A 17,913-nucleotide genomic window follows, 5' to 3' on the forward strand; every position below is an offset into this window, starting at 1 on the left:
CCCTCTCTTTTGCAGCTGTAGCTCTGCATTTTATGAACCCATTCTCCATTTTTTCCCCCTTTCTGAATTAAAATCTCTAGTTCCAGTGGTGTGAAACAGACACTTGCTGTTGCCTGTTGTCATTGTGACTCATCCGATAGGTGCTCCACTGTTAATTGCTCAGGCCTAATTTTTACTCACATGCGTAACTCTGAGTGGACCTACTCAGAGTGTATGAACAGACACAAGGTTTGAGCAAAATAAATCCTGTTTACTCTTCTTTGCCATTTTCTTTATAATTTTAATTTGTGTCCAGTCAACAAAAAACACCAGTGTCATTCTGACAATATTTCAGATTAAAATATTAACATGCAGATTCCAAGAGACAGGCAAGAATGGGTTGGTTATTAGTCAGGATTTTGCCCTGTTTTACAGAATATCAAGAATATAAACTTCCAACACAGAAGACCCAATTCTCCATATAACAAGTTTCTAAAAAGCCACCACTGCATCTGTTTGTTATCCCACCGATGCTTTCATGTACTTATCACAAGATTTAATGTTAATCACCTATGCGCTTAACTGTGTAGATATTAAGATAGTATTCAGGCTAATCACAAACTAAAGTTTATTAACAAACAACAGTATAAAGGAAATTTTTTTATTTAATCATTTTATTTAATCTGTAATAAAAACAAACTTGCAAACGGCAACAAAACCAAAACTCTGAGCTTGCTGGCATTCATTGGACAATCACCTTGATAATACAACAGAAGCAAAGGACTACAGTTCATTTGCATTTGTTTTGAAGACACTTTGATTTAATTCCCCCAATGTCCCACATTGTTGTGATTAATATCGATTACTTTCTTTTAGTCTTCTGTGTCCTAGAGGAGTCCACATATGTCTGGGCTGCCGATAACTGTCTCCACGCATCCAAAATGAGTATCAATGGAATAATGATCCAAAGGAAATTCATGAAGACAAAGTAGAACCAAAAGTAGATAGGATGTCCGTACTCGCTGTGGGCATAGCCATCCCTGTGCTCTGTGAAGAAGTACAACACTGCTCCATAAAGCTGACCTAAGGACAGAAAGTAGATATATTTAGAAACAACATATGAACATGTAAAAAAATATATATTTTGTGTTTTAGATGGTTTTATTGACTCTTTACCAAGTGAAATGATGAGCTGCAGAACAAATCTGTAGGACTTTGCAGTTATAAAGGAATAAACAGCCCAAAAACTGAATGGACCCCATAGGACAGCAGTCACGGTCTCCATACAGACAGTAAAGTTATCAGCTCTAGAGAGAGAAAAAAAAACAGTGATAGCCTACCATATCAGATCTCTTATTTTTTTCTTTTTATATGACTGTAACTTACATAACATATCTACTGTCCCCTTTGGAGTACTCTTTCCCTGGGAGAGGGAAGCACAATACATAATATGCACACAATCAGAGCCATGTTATATATGTTTTTCCCTTCTTGTACTTACACAGTTGTGAAAGAAAGCTTTGGTCCCCTGGTATAATGTTGTAATAAAGAGTAAACCAGCCCTCAATAATGCTATGGATAAATCCACAAACTGCAAACCAACAGATGGCCAGGCGCCTCCATGTTCCCAGGGAGTGGTTGATCCCACTGATCAGCCAGGTGACAAGCAGAAACACCCCAGAAACAGAGAAGAGGAACACCAGAATGTCTGTCATGGACCGATCGTTGGCCACATAGTTGGGAATCACAAGGTCCTGGGGCCAGAATGGATGAGGAGGATTTTTTCCTGCAGAAGCATCCATTATCTGTTTGAAGAGAGGATCTTTGTCAGCTTCATTTAAACAGATGTGATATTACTAACTTTAGTAGTGATAGAAACTGAATGTACAAATTACATTTTTAAAAATCAGAGTTCAAGAGAGCAAACCAAAAGAAAAGAACTCACCAGGGAGTATATCTATGTTGGAATCAGGGACTCTGCTTTTGAAATAAATTCTGAAGAATTAACTAATTTAAAATGTATATTCAGCAAAGTTACAGGCAACTGACTTCTTCACATGCAAGTGTGCTCCTCCAACTCAAAAACGGAAGTGTTTTATTGAGGGGGTGGTGACTTAAAATTACATACACCAATGGCCAATGAGAATTATTGCACAAAAACGCTACATTCGATCTGACGGCTCACGTGATTGGCTCCTCGTCTCGGAACATAGACTTCGTTCCAATCAAACAGCCAATGAGCAGAGAGTAATTTTCACCACATACGCTATTGTTTTTGAAGGAGGTAAACGCAGACCCGAGGCGAACTTTTGTAAATCGTAGAATTGTTTAAAAGGTATTTCAGATTCTTATTTCGTAGAGTGCCAGACTAAAATATTGAATTTTGTACATGTAAGTACAAGTAAGTTAAAGTATTTTTACCACTTAATTTAATCAGCTATATGTAAAATATATATATGATTTTTTATTTATGCAGTTGCAGAGATGATTAACATATTTGATATTAAAGAAGTCAGAAAGGGACTAGTGATCATATATGCAGTTTTGAATCTTACAAAAAAGTAAAATAGAATAGACTTCTACTTTATTGTCATACACTGTCACGCAAACAAATGAACGAATATACATTTACGAAAATACTATTGTTACACGATATCTGCCTTTTAATTATTAAACACGAGAAATTCGTTTTAGTTTTTTAAAAAGATATCTCTCAAGCCGTGTCAGGGATTTATCCCTGCCGTGACCCGGATTCGAACCGGGGTTGCTGCGGCCACAACGCAGAGTACTAACCACTATACGATCACGGCACGCTACTGAGAGACCTGCGCCGACAGGGAAAAAATGCGTATCTCACCTATAACGATACAGGGGTCGTGAACGTATGTCTGAGTGTAGTAATTTAGGACAGACTTGTATTGATCTCACAATGGAGAAATTCACTCGGCATTGGCTTTTATAGACAACAGACGGTGCACAAGGGAGGAAAAGGTGCATTACTTAGCTATATACAGTGCATCCAAAAAAAAAGATAAAGGAGAGATTTAAGGTGACTTCTATATACAGTATCTCATGTTCAGTAAAGTGGTGGCAGATAAAGTGCGGTTTCTGGTTTGTTTAATAGATAAATAGTATAAGTTATTGCAGTGTTATTACACCAGGTTACAGTGCAGTCACCAGGGATGACTGACCTGCGGTAGCGCTCCTTTTTACATACGGGATGTATAAATCTGTTACTAAACAGTTCCCAGATATTCTAGCAAGCTCCCCAATAATGTACATGTTTTTATTTAATCATCTGTGATAAATAAAAAGACTTGCAAACGGCAACAAAACCAAAATTCTTAGCTCGGTGGCATTCAATGGCCAATCACATTGATATAACAACATGAGCAGTGAGCAGTTTATTTACATTTGTTTTGAAGACATTGCTAAAACTGTTTATGTATTCCCCAAATGTCCCACATAAAGGCAGAAGAAATCAGATATGACGTCTTGTAGGAATAAAATACATATTCTGCTAATGCTGTTCTATAGTCCCATATGGTCTAGCGGTTAGGATTCCTGGTTTTCACCCAGGCGGCCCGGGTTCGACTCCCGGTATGGGAACACTATTTTTTTTTTTTTTTGGTCATAATAAATTAATACTAAAATTAATAAGGCATAAGAAGTTAAAAAAAGGCGAACAAGAAAAAAAGTTGAATAGAAATAGAAATAAGAAATAAAATTACAATAACAATGTTGATATACATTATTCCACACTAACAGCAATGCACAACATACACGTTTTGCCAATGCCCAAAAAACTAATGAGGAGGAGAAGAACAAGCAATGCTGAGATTTGGACGCATGGAATAAACAGGACACTATTCATAAATAGGAAAAACACAATACGTATAAATATGACTTATATTGAAAATATGAAACTATAGAACATATTTTAATTATCCAAGAAATGCAGTCATGAAATAATTTATTAAGATTTATGCCAAATGTATGTTTGACAAAAGCTAATTCCTCCTATCTGTAAAGTAAAATTTGGCATTGAAGCTTTTTTTTATTCTATTTTTAAGCTTCGACACATTTACTAAAAAGAGATTCGATAGTTTGAGGGACTGAATGTAACTTGATTTTTATTTTAAATAATTTAATTTCTATGTCTTTGTTTTTTACTTCACCGTCGCTCCAGTACGTGTTCCATATCAGTTGGTGGTGCAAATTCTTCAAGTCGGAAAAAGCGGAGGAAAAAAAAACGAAGAAGACAAGAAGAAGAAGATATGCTGGGTCATGTGACCAGCAACGTCATTTGACGCTATACGGAAGCTGTACGCTTCATCTTATATTTTGTGTTGTGTTGATCGTAAATAAAACCCTCTTACGCATTTATTTCTAACCAGACAACATGGGTTTCTCAGAAGGGGAAGAGTCCTGTCTATTACTGGATGAAAAGCTGCTTCGTTTTATGGACCAACTGGAGTTACTGCAGGAGAAACGAAACACCTTGAACTCTCTCATCGAGCAGGTAGAGAAAATACAGAAATATTTTAGCTTGGATAAACAGAAGTGGAGGAAAGCAGTTATTGTAGTTATGTATGTCAAGTAATTAATCTGCGTGAAAAAATACAACTCAAACCCTTGCTACATATGTACGTTTACGTACACGCACTGTTCCCGAAGGGGCAGAGGCGTAGCCAGAGATTTGTTCAGGCAATAACCAATGTACACTGAGGGGGGGCCGAAAGTAGATAGGTGCAAGAACCTCTGGGTCAATCTACACTATTGGAACAGGAAAAGTAATGAGCAAAATATTCATATTTTCTAAATAAACACAAACTATACTTTCCAACAGCTTTTGCTAACATATAGACACCTATATTTTTAAACATCTGTGCTTCCTAGATAAAAGGTTTATTGGATAAAATTCTTTCAGGTTTGAGTTTTGGGGCAAACATCTCTTCCTTTGTCATTACTTACCTTCTTTTATAAACAATTATTCTGCATAAATTTATATTTACAAGTGCTAATATATACATAAATTGATTTTTAACTTTTTATTAAAATAGTTATTTATCTATGATTGCACTGAAAAATCCTAGATGACTTTTAGAGACACATAATTTTCTCTTTACCCTTTATAATACAAAATCTAGTTCTGAAAAGAGCATAAATTATCATATTTAATGTTAGTATATAGATGTGCATAAATAACTACATTGTTTTTGTTGTCAAGTAATGGTTAATATATGAAAAATTTTAATGTTTTGAATATTCCACTTGAGAGGATTACTATTCCACCATCTGTATTAGAAAGGGAAAAAATGGTAGGGTGTTACTTGGTATTTTTCAAAATACAACATAATAGAATTAAAAATATATATGTTGAAACTCTGCCATTTTGATGGGATTTGAACGCAAAGGGGATGCCAAAAGCCATTCATGTTAGCTGACGTCTGTGGATTGGAGCAGAGACAGTAGTCATAAACCTTCTGATAGCAACGTGTTTTATTACACAATTGTTAGAGCAGTAGATGATCTTAAGCTTAGAACTGGGGGATGTGTTCTTATATGCACATTTGTTTCTGTTACATCCAGCCAGTTAGGTATATTTCTAACGGCTGTAACGTTTGGTTTGGATCTATATAGAAAATGTTATGAATCTGAAAGAGACATCAGATACCTTTTTCAAATACAAATATTTTCTGACCATCTGCTGATCACTTTTCTGCTTTAGTCTGTTTTATAGTTTTTCTTCTTCTTTTTAGGGCTGGTTTTCCATAAGCAAGGCACGATATTCCATGGGAAACAAACAGGTTTCTGCTCTTCAATTTGCAAACACGATGGAGCCACTGGTTTCTGTACATGTTAGGTGTGGAAAGATAAGAATATATCCTTTCAAGACCAGTTTTATCCATTTTAGCTTCTGCTAACATTCTATGTGTATTTCTGTGTTATAGAACCTTGGACAACGATGATGTGGAATTTAGCACTGAGAAGTCTCCACCAGAATTCAGTAATGGATCTGTTAAAGAACCAACATTAATAGAGGATGTTGGACCTCAAGAAGAAGGTGATGCTTCAATAAAAAATGTCTTCTGGAAACATCAGCTGTAAACTGTCTTTTTAAATCCTCTCTGTTTTATTTACTTGCATAGGTATCAGGCGACGAAAAAAGACCAAAAGCGACGGCACAGAAAAAAGAGAAAGTAGGGGTACCGGCAGTGAGATGGATCCTGAGGTAAACCCAGTTAGAAAAGGAGGCCATAATCCTCACCAGGATCCACTGAAGTGGTTTGGGATTTTAGTGCCACAGTCTCTGAAACAAGCACAGTCATCATTCAAACAAGGTATGTCTGAAAATCCACAAAAAATATTTAGCAGTAGATAGTTCTGCATGCTATATAGCTAAAGAAAGTCTTAATAAAATGTGAGAACAAATGGCTGGTCCAACAACTTATTTATGAAAATGTTATATATCAGTAAAGTTTGTAAACATCATTTAGAAACAACTAAATTAATGTACTGATTATGGATCACAGATGCAAATAAGAGCATCTGAAAATACCAGTTTGTATGTATAATATAAACGTAAGATGAAATGTATAATGCATTGCTGCACCTAATTGTGGATCTCCTCTCTTTTCCTCTGCAGTCATAGAGCTTTCAGCTGAGATCGCAGCACTGCAGATCGCAGTTCTAAACACCAGACAGGAGCTGAAGCATGACTTGAGAAACCAGGAGAGCTCTGATGGTGCTGAACTTAACGTCTCCACTGGATCAAAGAAAGAAGCTGAAGTTCCCTTAACAAATAAGAGCTAGATAATCCAGAATCAGATTAACAGAGTGATGCTTGCTGCGGTTAATGGTGTAAATCACAGATCGAACAGTTACTGCAACATCCCATATTGTTAACCAGTTTTCTTTAACGTTTTCATGTTTTTAGATTTAAGTTTGTAAATAAAAAAAGGATATTTGAACATTCCAACAGTTTTCCACCAGAACTTTAATACAAGTAAAATCAATTACACCAATGTTTATGTTATTCTTACCTTCAAGAGCCCGGAGGATGATGCTTAAGGTTCTAATGCTGGTGTAACGTTCTGTACAGTTTCCGTACTGTTAAAATACTTTTATTTGTATTATGAGTGTTACCTCCTGATTTGCACAACCTAAACATTGCAATAAAATCTGGAAGACAGGCTGAGCTAATTTTAAATAATGTAAAAAAACAAAAAAAAGATTTTTTTTTTATCTTTCAATATTGCTAAAAAGGTCTCATACACTTATGGGAAGGTTTTCCAGACCTGTAGATGTATGTCACCAAAAGTAAACAGAAAAAAACTTTTTGGCATTTGCAAAGTGGGGGGAACTGACATGTTTATCCTATTTAATTTAATTAGATAATAATAATAATTATTAATTTAATTATCAGGCTTTTTTATGAGAACGAACTTTGGAGAAGTTTTACCAGTCATATGCAGGACTATTTAAAAACAATAAAAAAATCGGTTTAGAGGAGTTCATTTTGGACAATATGCGGTAATGCTGTTAGTTCATGCATTAGTATCGACTGCCTGTGTTATGTCTTTCCATGCATTATAGGCCATAGGCTGAAGCCTGTATCGTTCAGGTTCGCTCCACCTATTTAGGGACTACTAAATGACAACTACAATAAAATCCTAAGTGCATTTTGAGCCCATAACCAAGAGTTCTCCAATCGCTTTGCGCCAGTATTTTTACAGTAATTACTTAAAAGTGTAACTATATCGGTAGCCTGATCACACCGTTAATCTATGCTCGAATCAATCCGCCTAGCCGTTAGCCAATCAGGGCGCGTCCATCAGGTACGCTCTCCCACTTCAGAAGCGGAAAGAGAAGAACAAAAACAAACATGGCGGCCCCCATGAAGCAGAGTGTTCCCGTTGGATCAGACAGAAAACGCAAGAAAAATGTGGATTATATATGCATCACACACATATCATCGATGGACAAAGAACGGACACAGCCACTGACAGTTGTTTGTTGGAAGAAGCTGGTTGTATGTGCCCGTAAGTGGCTAGAAATTGACGGAATCGACCGCACCTTGGCGGAGGCTGTATGTGTACACGATGAGTCCGCCAAAAATAACAATGACGATTCCACGTCAACCCTGGCTTGTTCAGAAGACTCTTTCTGGCTTCTTGGGGGGGGGGGGGGACGTTTCATCGATAAGAAACGAATTGCCAGTGCTGAAAAACTAGCAGAAAAACGGGGAGCATATGGTCGTGACAACAATGGTTCTGATTCTGATCACGAGTCTTCCACAACCACGTCCACGACAAGCCGGCCACCATGTCCAAAACAGTTGAGATCCACGACTAAATCATTGAGGTCTGGCAATGTACTTCCTGCTGTCTGTATAATTTGCAAGAGGGTTGACCGCTTTGTGAAAGAAGGACACAAGACAAAGAAAGAAAAATTCGTCCAAGCAGAAACTATAAATGCTGGTGAGTAGAAAATTTGCAGACTGCATCTTTGTTTGTGGCTTATAACCAAAAGCAAAAGTAATACATTTGTTGATTTAAAAAAAATGCATGTGTAATTGGTGCCAGCCCAAGCCTGCTCTTTTCATTGTGAAGTAAGCGTATGAAGGCTATGTGTAGGGCCTCAAAAATAATAAAAGGCATTATTATGAACTTGAAGTGATGATAGGCAATTAATTCATTTGTCAAATAATGGTTAGATTTTAAATTTGTCACCCAACTACCAGTTCAGTCTCGTAAAACAGAGAAAAAGTATTTGATATTATTTGTTGGCAGCTGGTTTATGATTGAACTTTTTTAACTCTCTCTTTGCTAGGGAGTTTGGTTAAAGCAGCTGAACTGCAAATGGACGAATCCATCCTCAAGGATGTAAGTGGAAAAGATTGTCGCAATTGAAGTGTGGTACCACAAATGGTGCTACAAAGAATATACAAGATTTCTGGGATCTACAACAAGTGATGAAAGGTAAATTTCAGATAATTCAAGTAGAATATTTGTGAAATACAAATACTTGAGAGTGAACCATATATTGATGGTAGGGTTACATTCTGGGGTTAAACATTTTTGAAAGTTGATTATTCTTACAAATGAAGCCCAGTTTATAGAGAAATTACATTGTAGTAAAAAATGTAGAATAAACATTTGGATGCAGTTTTAAATAAAACATTTTAACCATAAATTTGTATGAAATGAGATATTCTATCATTGTTAATTTTAAGATTGAGTAAGCATTTTAACTCATCTGTATTTTGCATTGTTTCACACAGGATGCCATAAGCCTGGGAGTATGCCACTGTGTACACAGAATGAATTTTGTGACAAAATAATTTGGGCACAGTTGATTAACAACAAGAAATCTTCAGGATGAAAAAGCTCTCTTCCCTGTTCCAGAAAATGATACGAGAACACCATGGTCAAGGAAGTGACAGGTAATTATGATTCATTAATAGATTTTGATATTATTCACATCAGGGCTGCACAATGGTGCAGTGGGTAGCCCTGTTGCCTTGCAGCAAGAAGGTCCTGTGTTCAAATCCAACATTGGGTCTTTCTGCATGGAGTTTGTTCTCCCTGAGCATGTGTGGGTTCTCTCCGGGTACTCCAGTTTCCTCCCACAGTCCAAAAACATGACTGTTAGGCTAATTGGCTTCTCTAAATTGTCCTTAGGTGTGAATGGTTGTTTGTCCTGTATGCCTCTGTGTTGCACTGCGACAGACTGGCGACCTGTCAGGGTGTACCCCGCCTCTCACCCAGTGAACGCTGGAGATAGGCACCTGAAACCCCCGCGACCCCATGAAGGATAAAGTGGGTTGGATAATGGATGAATTATTCACATCAGCATATATTTATTATTCCTTGTCAATTTTTCACAGATCAGATCTTCTGAAGAAAAGACTGAGGCAAGACTTTTCCCAACTAAATTTCTACAAGCCTCCGAGGAAAAACCTGAGTGAAATGGTATTTACACAAGCTACAGGACTTCTCGACAAGGGTTCATCAACTGAACCTGAGTCATCAGGATCGCAAGAGACTTTGTCGAGTGGTGGAGAGACAGTTCAGGAAAGTGGTACATATGCAGCACAATGAGACTGTACCAGAACCATTTATAGTGCAGGTATAATTCTTAAACAAGCAGTTAAGAGTGCCCCTAACATGAGTGCCGATTGGCCTCCTACATCTGAGGATCTAAATATTTCCTCAGCTAGAAAGATTGTGCCAATTGAACTGTATAATTCACTTGCTTGGTGCATAGGTGTAAGTGATGAGTTGACATTATCTAACATGGTTAATGTTAATTTTAATAAAAGTCATTGTTTAAAAACAGAAATGTCTTTGTGCCTAGTTTTCATTGTTGAAATTTTAGCTGTGTTTCAGTAATTTCCTAAAATTTTGCGTCCAATATTGTAACTGGTCTGCTAGGTGATAAAATTCACACCACTTTTCATAGTAATTAGTTAACCAGACACAAAAGGATATCTTGCTATTAGAGTTTTTCAATTGAAAATTCAAAGAATTGCAGTTTTCATGTGCAATAAAGATATATTTTGGGAGATTGTGAAATTGTTAAAGTGTATTTTTTCATTTAGAATAACTCCTCACTTAAAGCATGCAGAACATTGCCGCTATATAAGCTCTGAGTAAGTATGAATGTCTGAGGGAATCTAAATTCTGAGTCCGATAGCCTTAATAATAAAAAAGTTACAAGGGTTTGAAAATGGTAGAAGACCCAAATTTGTCACTTTTTTGGGTAAACTGCCACCTTTGGCACCCATTTTCTCAAATACTGGCAGGAATCCCGTGGAGAACTTTTTTTCCCAGCTCGTGTACATATTTAAGATTGGAAAACTGCTATCGAAAAGTAGTCCCCAGGTTAGTGGAGCGAAATCCTATTTCTAGCCTCATTTTGAGCTTCAGCCTATGGCCTATTAGTAACACACGGCCATGACTTGGTTATCCCAAGTCCATGATTGATGCACCGCCACGCAATAATCTTGTGGCTGCGCTTAAGTAACGCATGGCCACCAGTTATTTCTACCCTAAGTGATGTAATCAGATATTATTTTGTGAAAAACTGTAATGTAAATGCAGTTCATGTTCCATTTCCTGTTAGAGCATTGTAATGGCCTTTATATTGAGTATGAAGCTCTGCTGCATGTGGTTACTGCTGAGATGACGTCGCTTATTAAGTCCTTGACACAAATTATATCCGCCTGACCAAACGGTACCACTTGATGAGCTTTTTTTGTCATTAAAGCCAAGGTGTCTTAGGCTACTGGAAAGACCATGAGTATCTCTTACCTCAATGCCATCCTCTAGTGTATTTTGAAGTTTGAGAGTAGGGGTACATTTCTCAATTTCTCACCACTTAGGACTAAAATGCCACTCCAAGGTTCTTGATAAATAGATCTAAGGGAGTTTAGGATGGTTTTCAGGAGTGCTCTGGCTGGATGATAAATGCTAAGTAAGGGGGTCATATGCAACATAGTGATGCATGACTGTGAAGAACTCTAGAGGTCAAGGTTATAATCTATAAAACCATAGCAGACTGAGCACCAATGAAGTGGAGCTTCTTTACAGAAGGCAGGCTGACATTTTGAGTTGAGAAAGCTTTCTAAGTGGGAAAAATAAAGTCTTCAAACTTAGAAAACAAAGTCCAGTATGCTTTTTTTTTTTACTTTTACGGAAAGTCCAGTAGTTTGTTTTTAAACTGTTGTTTGAAGGCAGGCTGCTGCATTCTGAAGAATCTGGAAGAAGTAGGCCTATAAAAGCAGGCAAAGCAGACTATCCACTTGAAATGTTTGATTAAAAGCAAGTCAAAAAAAAAAATGTAATGACCACTATCAATTCTGCCAAAGAGAGCATTCCAAGATTTGGTTAAAATTAGGAGAAATGAACCTGAAATTATCTAAGGTTTTGTACCTTTAGGATCACAATCTTATCTGCCATATAATGGTATCAAGTTGGTGTTGTCCTAATATTCAAACGGATTAACTATTGGTGTAGCCGGGGTTAAACAAGCAACCCATGTTCAAAAGCCTTGGTGGTCGATGTCGTCGTCGCATGTTCGAAACCCAGCCTCTCGACCTTTGCTGAATGTCTTCTCCCTCTGTAATTTCATTTCTTGTATTCATACTTTAAAATAAAAACAAATGCCACTAGAGCCTAAAATATCTAAAAGCATGAACTATTGCTCTGATTTATTTATTTTTTTCTTCTTTTGTGCTGTGCCCTAATGAATAAAAACACTGGCCCCACCCTGTCCCCCCATAAAATTAGCCTAGAATCTCCATTGCTAACCATAGCCTACGGAAGAGGATTAGAAAAAAAAAACAGATTTTCAAATATTATTTCTGTTCAATATGGGGGAAAAAGTCAGAATTTTGCCTTTTTTCTCTGAATTCTGCCTTTTTTCTCAGAATTCTGACTTTAATCTCAGAATTGTGCCTTTTTTTCAGACTTCTGCCTTTTCTTCTAAGAATTCTGACTTTAATCTCAGAAATCTGGCTTTAATCTCAGAATTCTGCCTTTTTTGTCAGAATTCTGACTTTAATCTCAGAATTTTGGACCTTAATGTAGATGGGCACCATGAAGGAAGAGATGTGGGAGCACTCAGCTCCACTGACAAAGATGTGAGTTGTTTGAGAAGACCAATGACACATTGGTGGAAAATGATGGAATTAGGCAACTTTTTACATGCGTGAGGAGTCCCCGGTGTTGCTATTTCATTAATGGAAGAGCAGAAGGTGATTAAAAGAAGAGAGCTAGTTTAGTCTCTAAAACAGACATGGCTACCGCTACATGGCTACAGCTTGTTTCTAACATATTTGTTAGCTCTGAATGTATATATATATATATATATATATATATATATATATATATATATATATATATATATATATATATATATATATATATATATATATATATATATATATATATATTTTTTTTTTTTTTTTATGAAAATAATTGCATAAATGACAGGAAACTTGTGACCTAGACATCACATCCTGATCTAGATAGACAGTCTCTGTGTTTTCCTCCTCTATGAAGGTCTTCGCCATGCCTCTGCTTCACTTGCGTCCGAGCGGCGGATGGGAGCGCAGGAAGCACGGAGCCTCACGGTTTTATTATTGATGTTTCCAAGCATCCGCTGCTGCTGCTTGTGTTCCCGGACCGCGGCCCATTCTGGATGCGCAACCGACGGCAGCCGTTCAAGTTCAATAAGGTTTTTGTCTGTGCAGCGATCATTTTTGGATGCGCGCACCGGGGGACTGGGATGTAAACACGCCGGCCTGTCTGCGCTCATGATCGGAGGCGAGGTGAGGCTCTCTGCTCGGGCTCAGATCGCCAGCTGATTTTATTCTGGAGCAGAGCAGCTGTTCGCTCCAATGGCGTCTGTTTCGAAAGTGTCTATTCTGGATTACTTCAATATTGTGTTTGAGGGAGAAAATGGTAAAATCGAGTCCAATTGCAAGTCTTGTGGCACCCGAATCCAAGCGAAACGGAGTGTTACCTCCAACTTCGTTACACATCTAAAGGTAATGTTTGTTTTTTCATACAAAAAATGTTAAATCCCTATATCAATGAAATAGTCCTATAGTGATCAGGTGGCCCTACAGCACCTCTGCACATTTTATAGTTGCTGGATCAGCAAATACAGGCTGTTGCTTCTCTGATATTTAGTGTATTCCTTAATAAATACACATCCATCATGTTTTCTGTCACATATAACACATTAAACATGTTATCTAAAGCTTTTCTGTCTCTCTCCAATTCAGCGGAAACATCCGGCTATGTACGATGACTTTGTCAAAAGGAAGGATATGAAGAGAGAGGGTTATTCCTCTGCTTGCCTGCACACTTTCGCCACCAATGGAGGAAACCCCCGCTTTACACTCCCTGTAACAACTGGAGCAGCAGGAGGAGGGGCCCTAGGAGGTGTTGGAGGAGTGGGCTCCCTTGAGGAAGGAGGAGGCCACAGAACAGGGGTGACTAAGTTTGACAGACATGACCCCCGTCAGGTATGTGTTACTGTCTATCACCCTTGAAATAGTGCTCTCTGTGAAACCCCTTAAATGTTATGCAGCACATTAGAGCGAGGTAATGAAATCCTTAGTGTAATCTTAACCTATGCTATATTTAACCTTTTTGGGGCTATGATAGGTTCTGATCTCTGAGGCGATAACTAAGATGATCGTGCACGATCTACAGCCGGTGTCCATAGTGGAAAATCAAGGCTTCAGAGAGTTACTGCAGCTTCTGGAGCCCCGTTATACCCCTGAGCCCCAGCATTACATCCAGGGACAGCTTCTTCCTGCTTATGCCTATCAGGCTCAGCTGGCTACGCGTCAGGCCATAGCATCGGCACACGCCCTCAGTCTCAGTTTGGATCTCTGGAGGAGCCAAACTCAAACTGCATCAGGGTGAGTTGGTGAAACAAGCTGTAAACATACAAGACAGCAACATGGTTAGATTCCCCAACTGAGTGGTATTTGATTTCTCTCTCGTTCTTTTTAGTTACCTCGGTGTCACCTGCCATTATCTTGCATCTGACTGGCAGATCCGTTCAGCTCTCCTGGCCTGCCTCCCACTGACTTGCAGCAGCTCTGTGAGACGTGTCCTTGCAGATTTTGATGAAGTGTGTCACTCTCATAGCGTGTCAGGGAGAGCATTTTGTGTCGTTGCAGACCCTTTTCCAGCAACAACAACAGTGAGACCATGTTGTCTTCCTGGGTTCCTGGTTCCTCCTCTTCTTAGTAATAGACAAGATGACGATCTTACAGATCAAGGGCTGGAAAACGGTAGCAATGCAGAGCAATGGATCAGTAACGGCCATGCATGTAATGGAGAGGATGAAGATTGGGGAGAGTCGTGGGAGCAGGGTTTGGGTGTTTGCCGAGTAGACTGCTTCTCTCGCTCCCTAGAACAATGTGTCAGAGAAGGGCTGTGCTCCTCCCCACAAATCTCCTCCACTCTGAGCAAGGTTGCACGTTTTTATAACTACATTACATCTGCCGTACCTCCTGAGAAGCTCATGCAGGTGTTTGAAGGGTGGATGCCTGGAGGAAGCCAGGACATTCAGGATACTTCTACGGATTGGGCTGCTCAACATAAGGCAAGAAAATATGTTATGTGATTCATATTTTTAAACTTTGTTTATTTTAATGCAGGAAAAAAAAATCATGCACAACAGCAATACACTTCTCAGAGTATTTCAAGGAGGATGCTAACTGGTTTAAATTCAAGTACGATTGTAGACAATCCAATTAAACCACAATCCAATCTTGTCGAGTCCAGTCCAATTCAGTTCCATCCAATCTAATTAAGATCATTCTTTCACTTTAATCCAATTCCATATAATTTAATTTGTACAATGGAAAGTCGTAAACGGTCTAAATAAAGAAAACCAGTGGATTGTATTGAATCTTTAATTCGATTTCATTCCCCATCCTCAGACATCACAGAACAGGCAGTGGCGGAAAGCAAAAACCTGCTTGTGGCAATATGAGACACTAGCAAAAACCAGACTTGGAGACAGTAAAATCTTCAAGCTTGATCTTTAAAGAAAGAAAGATGTTTGGCTATCAGAGTAGCATAACATACCATATTTGTATGTAAAAATGTCATAAGAGTTTTTAAAGTCAATAAATGGTGCACACCTACACTTTTATTTGACATAAGTAGTTGAGTAAAAGAATACAGTAGAATTAAAATATGTATCCTTGTATAATAAAACATTGATTTGTACTCCTATAGCTGTTTAATTTCTGCTCTTTTTTTTAAACTAAAGGTCCTTCGGCGGCTGTTGGACTCAGTAGAGTTCCTGGAGGAGATTAGCGGTCCTGGGGAGATGTCACTGAGTGGTTCTGAAAGAGCCCTGTTGAGGGAGCTTGTTGACATTTTAGAGCCCTTCACTGAGGCCTGGGACATGGTACATGGAGACGCACAGAAGGACACACAGCCAGACAGACATGTGTCCATCAGTTTGGCTCTGCCTTGTGTTCTTGGTCTGCGTAAGCATCTCTCTGAGACATCAACTCCCCATTGCCCTGCCCTGCTGCTCAGCCTGAGCCAGTCACTAGAGCGCATTCTGGCTCCAATCCTGGAAAAACCCCTCTACATTACTGCAACCACTCTGGATCCCCAGTTTAAACTTACATGGAGCAGCAACCCTGAGTGGCACAAGCAAGTTCTTATAGGGGAGTTGTCTAAACATACCAGAGCCTCCCCCCAACCTGATCTCAACACAGACCTTAACTCTCAGTCCCAAACCATTCCTACTCCCGCACAATCTCCAGTCTCCTCGCTTTCTCGGCCCTGCAAACTGTTCTCTTTTATCAAGCAAAGACCTGCAACACAGGCTAAAAGCCTTGAACAGGAGTTATGTGTCTATCTTCGAGAGGAGCCAACAGATGAAGAGGCTCTGCATTACTGGTGCCGTAAAGCCATAGACTTTCCACTGCTAGCTCAAGTAGCCAAAAGAGCATTCACTATACCTGCTCGGGACACTGTGGTGGAAAATATCTTCTCCACGGCCAGGCGTTTCCTGTTGCCAGAAAGAGGCCACATCCTACCAAAGAACTTGGAGACACTCATCTACCTCAAAGCCAACTACAAATTATTGTGGACTTAAAATTATGAGTCAGGCATCTTTTATCTAAACGGCAGTTTCCAGTTTTAGTAAGGTGACCCTGTTGCTGTGAAGAAACCGGAGCTAGCAACAAAACATACAGCCTGTTATTAAGAGACTGAAAGTACAACCATTTTCTCTCTTGAGTTTGGTTTTAGATGTGGGTATGGGTCTTTACTCTGAGCTGCTGGCTGTACTGCCTGGGATCAAATCAAGACTAAGACGTTCACCCTGATTTTATTTTGAAATTTCAGGATCTTGAGACTGCCACAGGGCTACTCTTTGTTTCCAACCTTTTCTTAGTGAAGCATCTGTTTTATTTATGCTTACAGTCATGAGAGAAAAATGAATCACTGTCCATAAAGTCATGGTAATCAATAGGTGCACACTGTGAACCAATGGCATGTAGAACTAACTTTAACAGGTACAGTATAAAAAGTTTTCTATAAAATTTCACTTTATCATCACTTTCACTCATGAAGATTTTAAGATATTTGTTTCATTGGCTCCTTGCATTAGATTTCAACTGGTTTGAACCATTAAAACATTTTTTTAAGTCTTTAGCCCTTTTTTGAAAAGTTGGCTGCTGTGCTTTGAGTCGTTTACCTGCTGCATTATCCAATTCTATGCAGTGGATTTTGTGGTCAGATCAGTAACTGCGAGGTGCTCAGTCTCTGTGTTTGCAAACAACATGCCCAAATCACCATGATGAGTCTGAATTATTGCATTCCAGGTGTGAAAGATCTTTCTTCCTTTTAAAGTAATAGACTTTCATGTATTTATGAACAGTTGGGGAACTATTCTGAGAATGATGGACAGCATTGATTGCTTCTTGAAATTCTTTGCTGGCCATTAAAGCTACTTTGGTGTGGGAAATTAAATTAGCTTAAAATGAAATATATAAATGCTTGTGATTACAAACAAATTGGTGCTTATTTCCCTCTAACTTCCCATAAAAGGAGCAAGGATATGCATCTTTTCCCATGATTATATTGACAGTAATAGAAAGTTTTTGTTTTCCCATGTATGTAGATATTTAGCCTAATACCAGTAATTAACTTATTGTCATCTGAGAAGCATCACGTCTACTCATCGCTTTATTCTTTCCCCCCACTGACTGTACGCCGCCTCACCACCTGGACATAAGAATAAATTGATTTCAGTTTCTAACTCTGAAGTTGTTTCTCTAAACATACCTGGGAATGAAAGGCTTTAAATATCTCCACCTTGATTTAGGTCACAGCAATACTCTAAAACTGCTTCAAAAAACACTAAATGTAGCTT

The 17,913-nt window shown here is 38.4% G+C and overlaps 3 protein-coding genes, 1 long non-coding RNA gene and 2 other non-coding genes across 6 annotated transcripts; 4 read left to right on the forward strand and 2 right to left on the reverse strand.

The window, feature by feature from the left end:
* Window positions 1-583: 583 nt before the first annotated feature.
* On the reverse strand, window positions 584-2,061 carry LOC119785027 (EBP cholestenol delta-isomerase). The gene is made up of 5 exons (XM_038287405.1): window positions 1,925-2,061; window positions 1,481-1,784; window positions 1,366-1,402; window positions 1,156-1,286; window positions 584-1,062 (listed from the first exon to the last, which is right to left on the reverse strand). The coding sequence occupies exons 2-5, from the start codon at window positions 1,779-1,781 to the stop codon at window positions 842-844; spliced, it is 690 nt and encodes a 229-aa protein (XP_038143333.1). The 5' UTR covers window positions 1,782-1,784; window positions 1,925-2,061; the 3' UTR covers window positions 584-841.
* Window positions 2,062-2,717: 656 nt separating this feature from the next.
* On the reverse strand, window positions 2,718-2,789 carry trnah-gug. Its single transcript has one exon. It is a non-coding gene; the product is annotated as a tRNA-His (tRNA).
* Window positions 2,790-3,516: 727 nt separating this feature from the next.
* On the forward strand, window positions 3,517-3,588 carry trnae-uuc. Its single transcript has one exon. It is a non-coding gene; the product is annotated as a tRNA-Glu (tRNA).
* A 676-nt stretch (window positions 3,589-4,264) lies between these two features.
* Window positions 4,265-7,180, forward strand: ccdc115 (coiled-coil domain containing 115). Its single transcript, XM_038287310.1, has 5 exons — window positions 4,265-4,501; window positions 5,742-5,845; window positions 5,934-6,046; window positions 6,132-6,323; window positions 6,629-7,180. Exons 1-5 carry the CDS (start codon window positions 4,382-4,384, stop codon window positions 6,793-6,795), a joined length of 696 nt encoding a protein of 231 aa, XP_038143238.1. The 5' UTR covers window positions 4,265-4,381; the 3' UTR covers window positions 6,796-7,180.
* Window positions 7,181-9,345: 2,165 nt separating this feature from the next.
* LOC119784975 lies at window positions 9,346-10,326 on the forward strand. Its single transcript, XR_005280998.1, has 2 exons — window positions 9,346-9,427; window positions 9,872-10,326. It is a non-coding gene; the product is annotated as an uncharacterized LOC119784975 (long non-coding RNA).
* A 2,683-nt stretch (window positions 10,327-13,009) lies between these two features.
* si:dkey-109j17.5 (zinc finger BED domain-containing protein 4) lies at window positions 13,010-17,799 on the forward strand. The gene is made up of 5 exons (XM_038287345.1): window positions 13,010-13,537; window positions 13,778-14,020; window positions 14,163-14,422; window positions 14,517-15,114; window positions 15,790-17,799. The coding sequence occupies exons 1-5, from the start codon at window positions 13,388-13,390 to the stop codon at window positions 16,630-16,632; spliced, it is 2,094 nt and encodes a 697-aa protein (XP_038143273.1). The 5' UTR covers window positions 13,010-13,387; the 3' UTR covers window positions 16,633-17,799.
* Window positions 17,800-17,913: the final 114 nt, after the last annotated feature.

The sequence above is a fragment of the Cyprinodon tularosa genome, unplaced genomic scaffold (genome assembly GCF_016077235.1).
Source record: "Cyprinodon tularosa strain WSP-4 unplaced genomic scaffold, ASM1607723v1 ctg239, whole genome shotgun sequence".
Taxonomy (NCBI): Eukaryota; Metazoa; Chordata; class Actinopteri; order Cyprinodontiformes; family Cyprinodontidae; genus Cyprinodon; species Cyprinodon tularosa.

What these genes read in the sequence shown, in the direction of transcription:
- LOC119785027 (XM_038287405.1), bottom strand. Translation starts at nt 1,781, where the DNA reads ATGGATGCTTCTGCAGGAAAAAATCCTCCTCATCCATTCTGGCCCCAG. An exon ending in AAGCTTTCTTTCACAACTGT is followed by an intron (nt 1,403 to 1,480) that starts GTAAGTACAAGA and finishes TCCCTCTCCCAG; the next exon opens with GGAAAGAGTACTCCAAAGGG. An exon ending in GCAGCTCATCATTTCACTTG is followed by an intron (nt 1,063 to 1,155) that starts GTAAAGAGTCAA and finishes TTCTGTCCTTAG; the next exon opens with GTCAGCTTTATGGAGCAGTG.
- ccdc115 (XM_038287310.1), top strand. Translation starts at nt 4,382, where the DNA reads ATGGGTTTCTCAGAAGGGGAAGAGTCCTGTCTATTACTGGATGAAAAG. An exon ending in TGTTGGACCTCAAGAAGAAG is followed by an intron (nt 6,047 to 6,131) that starts GTGATGCTTCAA and finishes TTACTTGCATAG; the next exon opens with GTATCAGGCGACGAAAAAAG. An exon ending in ACAGTCATCATTCAAACAAG is followed by an intron (nt 6,324 to 6,628) that starts GTATGTCTGAAA and finishes TTTCCTCTGCAG; the next exon opens with TCATAGAGCTTTCAGCTGAG.
- si:dkey-109j17.5 (XM_038287345.1), top strand. Translation starts at nt 13,388, where the DNA reads ATGGCGTCTGTTTCGAAAGTGTCTATTCTGGATTACTTCAATATTGTG. An exon ending in ACAGACATGACCCCCGTCAG is followed by an intron (nt 14,021 to 14,162) that starts GTATGTGTTACT and finishes GGGCTATGATAG; the next exon opens with GTTCTGATCTCTGAGGCGAT. An exon ending in CAAACTCAAACTGCATCAGG is followed by an intron (nt 14,423 to 14,516) that starts GTGAGTTGGTGA and finishes CGTTCTTTTTAG; the next exon opens with TTACCTCGGTGTCACCTGCC.